The sequence below is a fragment of the Egretta garzetta genome, unplaced genomic scaffold (assembly GCF_000687185.1).
Source record: "Egretta garzetta isolate BGI_Z169 unplaced genomic scaffold, ASM68718v1 scaffold138, whole genome shotgun sequence".
NCBI classification, from domain to species: domain Eukaryota; kingdom Metazoa; phylum Chordata; class Aves; order Pelecaniformes; family Ardeidae; genus Egretta; species Egretta garzetta.
The window spans coordinates 836,808-841,504 of NW_009260598.1; the positions used below are offsets into that span (position 1 = coordinate 836,808).

Sequence of the window (4,697 nt, forward strand, 5' to 3'; positions counted from 1 at the left end):
CCCCCCGGAATCTGTTATCCAGAAACTGTCGTATAGTTTTTGAAGTGGTTTAAGTGCCTTAGTTTTTAAGGGAGCAGGGCAAGTCTGTTGCATACCTCACGGATGCAAACCAAAAAACGTCTTTTCACATCATCTTATGTTTCTTGAAAGTGAAGAAATAGTGCCAATATTTCTAGCCTGATCTTACCACAACCAGGAGAAAGGCCAGGTGGATTCAGGCTGAATTTGAATTACAAGAATACTGAAGTTAGTTCATGCATTTGTAGTTGTTATCTTGAGATGTAAATTATTATGCTGATTGCCAAAGATCTGTGAATAGCAGCGTTCCCTTCACTATGGAGCAGAACAGAGAAAAGTGAAAGGTCATCCAAGGGTGCCTGGAGTGGGTGGATATGATGTGAAATGTGCTGGAGAGTACGTGGTGTAAAGAGTTGTGGGTAGTATGTGGGTTTTCTGAGTGTGATGGCTGTATGAGTAAGTCTTCATTAAAACTAATGCAGTAAAATTGTAGATTAGGAGAAGATCTTACTTGATCCAGCTAGCGGATGTGTTGTCACTGTGGTTTTAAGGCAACAAAGTTTGACTGAGATTGACATAAAAAAGCAGCAGGACTGGTTAGGTTGCTGGCTTCTGCTGTGATCAAAGTATGAATAGATAGACTTTCTGCTCTCCTTTATATGTGTTTGTATATGAAGTCCTCTAGGTTCTTGCCTTTATTTCTCATACTTTGGTTGCTTTCTACTGTAGGATTGTTTATAGCTGTCTGTATTACACAACAGAAAAATGTAATCAAAAGGAACAAAGCTCTTGCCATCTGTGGTTTCAATGAACTTCTGCAAAATTAATTTGGCAGGCTTTGGTAACATCACTAGTGTAATATATCCTCTATTATCTGAGTTTACTATAGTTAGAGCTTGCATGAGGCATAATCTTGGTGTACATGTGGGATCTGGTTTCAGAGTATCAGTAGTGTTTGGAGGGAAATGTATTTGTGTCTTGCCAAATGCATTCCTATGTTGTAGCTTTCAGTTGTAGTTAGTTCAGTGAGAAGGATTGTGTCTTAACTCAGGAGATGTACATATGGGAAGATAGGGATCCAAGTTGTTTCTGTGGGTGAAGTTGCTCTTTTGATGGTTGTAATTTTGTCTTTTTGTCCTGATCAATGAATTTTTTTTTTTTTTTTTAGGCATCTGTGAAAACATTTCTGACTGCGATTCTTGTATTCATAATGGCACAAATGCAACAGCAGGCTGCAACTGGATCAAATGTGAAAGTAAGGAGGACTACACAGTGCAGATCCTTACTATGCCATGCAGAACCTTAAACCCAACTAGACCTAATTCATCTATATTAATGTTCATTGCACACATATACTGTTCCGTTTGATAACCTAATGGAACTCATAAGTTATATCTGTTGTTAAAAAACATTGCGAGCTCTTATGTGGAGACAGCTGAACATGTTCAAAATAATCCCAGATTTTTTAAGGCTTCTCATCTAAATCTGTGCTGTTGATAAGCTAATGTTTTCCAGATGGTTCAAAATGTTTTCAGAACAAACTAGTCACTTGTGTCGGCTGTTAAGGAGTCCTGAGTGGATTCTGACATGCAGGCGCATCCCTGTGCTTCAGTCCCTTTTGAGGTGGTGTCATAGACCTGGTCACAGCCACTACGCCTGAAGTGAAGTGCGATAAGGGAGAGGAGTTCATTAAACAAGAATAGTCAAGAGTAGTATTCCTAAAATGAAGAATTGCAGCCTGCTGAGGGGAACGTGACAGAGCCAAAGAAGCATTAGCTGGTCTCATTCAGAGCCTTGTTTTTCCCATTGGAGGAGAGTCGGGTGTAACTACATTTAGGTGATCTCTGGTACTCAGTCCTGGAGGAGATGAAGCTGCTGTTGACAAAGTCGTAAAAAGACTACATAAGTAGTCCTCAGCATACAGTCCTATTTGTACTTCTTATGTGAGGTGGAAACAGAATAAGAGGAGAGAGTGGCTTGACTGTAATGGTGATTTTGTAGCACTTGATTGCAGATGACCAAGAAAGGTTATATATGAATGCTAAGATGCCTCGGAACCGACAAAAATAATTTTGGATCTAACTTATCCAGTACAAGAGCATCCTTCAAGAAGCTTTTTTTCTGAATTCTGCATGTGCTGTCTGACCAATCAGGCGCATACTGCAAGCACTCAAGAGATCTGTGTAACTTCTTTGAGGGCGAGGTTGAAACCTGAGTCAAGGGAGAAAGGTGTGCAGGCAGAGAATGACAAACTGATGTCTTCAACAATTTCAAGGTCAAGGATCTGTTTTAAAAGCTGGAACTAAGTTTTGCTTGCATGTAGAATTTTTTAGGATAGTAAGATTTTTTTTTTATGATGCTACCATAGAGATGCAAAATGTTTACTTGAAAAATGCCACAAAGAGTAGAAACACTGTCTAATTTTATAGGCTGTTGTGGTTTAGCCGCAGCTGGCAACTAAGCACCACACAGCCGCTCGTTCACTCCCCCCCTGCCCCTGTGGGATGGGGGAAAGAATTGGAAGAGCACATGTAAGAAAACTTCTGGGTTGATAAGAAGTTTGATAATTGAAATAAAATAATAATAATACTAAATTGTAACCAAAAAAAAATTACAAGAGAGGAACAAAACCCAAGAAAAAAAAAGTGACGCAACCTCTCACCACCTGTCAACTGATACCCTGCTAGTCCCTGAGCAGTGATCACTGGTCCCTGGCCAACTCCCCCCAGTTTATATGCTGAGCATGACGTCATATGGTCTGGAATAGCCCTTTGGCCGGTTGGGGTCAGCTGTCCTGGCTGTGCCCCCTCCCAGCTTCTTGTGCACCTGGCAGAGCATGGGAAGCTGAAAAGTCCTTGATTTAGTCTAAGCACTACTTAGCAACAACTAAAACATCAGTGTGGTATCAACATTATTCTCATGCTAAATCCAAAACACAGAGCTATGCCAGCTACTAGGAAGGAAATGAACTAAATTCCAGCCGAAACCAGGACATAGGCTATGAAGAAAAAGTATCAAGCTCTACTGTTCCTGCAAAATGGCACATAACCATGTATAAATATTGTTGAGTAACTGTAGTGAAAGAAAACACTAAAACTTTTGTAATTTCTAATTATTAATATAATACTGAAGTCCTGCATATTGAAGTGGCTTTAATGTTAACCTGGCTAGAAGATGTTTAGTTTGTCATATGAACGGTTTGTAAGTATTTAGGAGCAATGTCTCAAACACTTTAAAGTTTTGCTGCTGTAAATATTCTTGTCTCTTCTTTTCTGACAGAATACATGTGTGTAAATGAAACGGAAACACATTTGAAATATCACAACTGTTCATTGGAAATACAGTGTTCTTGTGAGTATTTAGATACTCAGCTTTCACGTTGTTTAAAGTGAAGTGGTTGTGTTTATAACTTCATCTGTTGACCTTTGTCATGTGCATTCTACAGTTTACATAAGCATGTACAAGTATGTAAGTAAGCCCTTTGCTTCCAGCTTAAACCTATGATATGTGATACTAAAGTACACAGTTTTGTTGTACATTCAGTTAACTGCTTACTGCTGCTGTTTCAAGAAGCCTGACATATTTTACTAGACACGTCTCTGGCTACTGCCTTGGTTTCTTAGATTACAATGGGTGATGTTTCCTATTAGATACAGCATATCCTAAGGAACTTGTCAGCATCCTCAAGACAATAAGCTTCATATTCAACAAAAAAAAGTTTCACCTGCTAAGTCCAGTGCTTCACCTGACATGCAGTAAATAGGAACCTTCCAGTTTTAATTAACTAGCACAGCTCTTCGTGCAGTCCTGAAGTGCAGGGTCTGGGTTATAGAACTGTGTAAGGTAAATCCTTCATGCTAGCAATGTTCTCAGTTGCATATTTACTTCAGTCTTTTCATTAATTTGTGCTTGCTGTGCAAAGCAGATTTGCAGGATATGAATAATTTCAATTAAATCTTCAATTTCACTTTTGTGAAAGTCCCCCAATTTTAGTTTTTCTGAAAGCTGAAAAGAAATGGACTTTAAATAGGATTTTCTGGTTTTGAGATTAGAACAGCAAATGAAAATTCTTAATACTCTCGTCTAGATGAGTTCAACAGTGCTGCTGAAGAGGCTGGCTCACACCAACAGAGATGAAGCTTCCCTGCTGCTATGGGCTGTCTTGTGGTGGTGGAAGCCAGTCAGAAATAATTCCGCTTGACTTGGACTTCTGTGTTGTTTGTAAAATTGTAGCAATAACCCCTAATTGGGAGTGTTAAAACTTTTTCAGTGCTTTTCAAAGTGAGCATGCTGTTACAATGTTCTATATCTAAGAGTAGAATTTCTGCAGTCTGTGCCTGTTAAACTTGTAGTGACATTATCAGGTCGTTGTGGTTTAGCTTTTGTATATTCAAGGAAACTTAATTATCACCTTTAGTAGAGGATCTTTGTTGGTGTGAGAGGAACCTGTATACCTGATCAGCTCTTAGTGTCATGCTCAGCACTACATTTGGGGATTGAGTAGAAAAATGTTAAGGTAGACCTAAAGTGGCTTGATGCAAGTGGGACCTGAGAGAATGTAGGTTCTGATATATCTGGCCAATCTCTGTAGAAACAGTCCGCTCTGGTTTCCCACCATGCTGAATTGTTTAAAGATGTAAATAACCACATTTAAATGGCCCTGAGTATTAAAGGCTTCT

The 4,697-nt window shown here is 39.2% G+C and overlaps 1 protein-coding gene across 1 annotated transcript in view; it reads left to right on the forward strand.

The window, feature by feature from the left end:
* CD164 (CD164 molecule) overlaps nt 1–4,697 on the forward strand; it is a 20,585-nt gene that overhangs the window by 8,497 nt on the left and 7,391 nt on the right. Inside the window, exons 2-3 of the mRNA XM_035900310.1 lie at nt 1,187–1,273; nt 3,298–3,369. Coding sequence (XP_035756203.1) covers nt 1,187–1,273; nt 3,298–3,369 — 159 coding nt within the window. The remainder of the gene's footprint in view (nt 1–1,186; nt 1,274–3,297; nt 3,370–4,697) is intronic.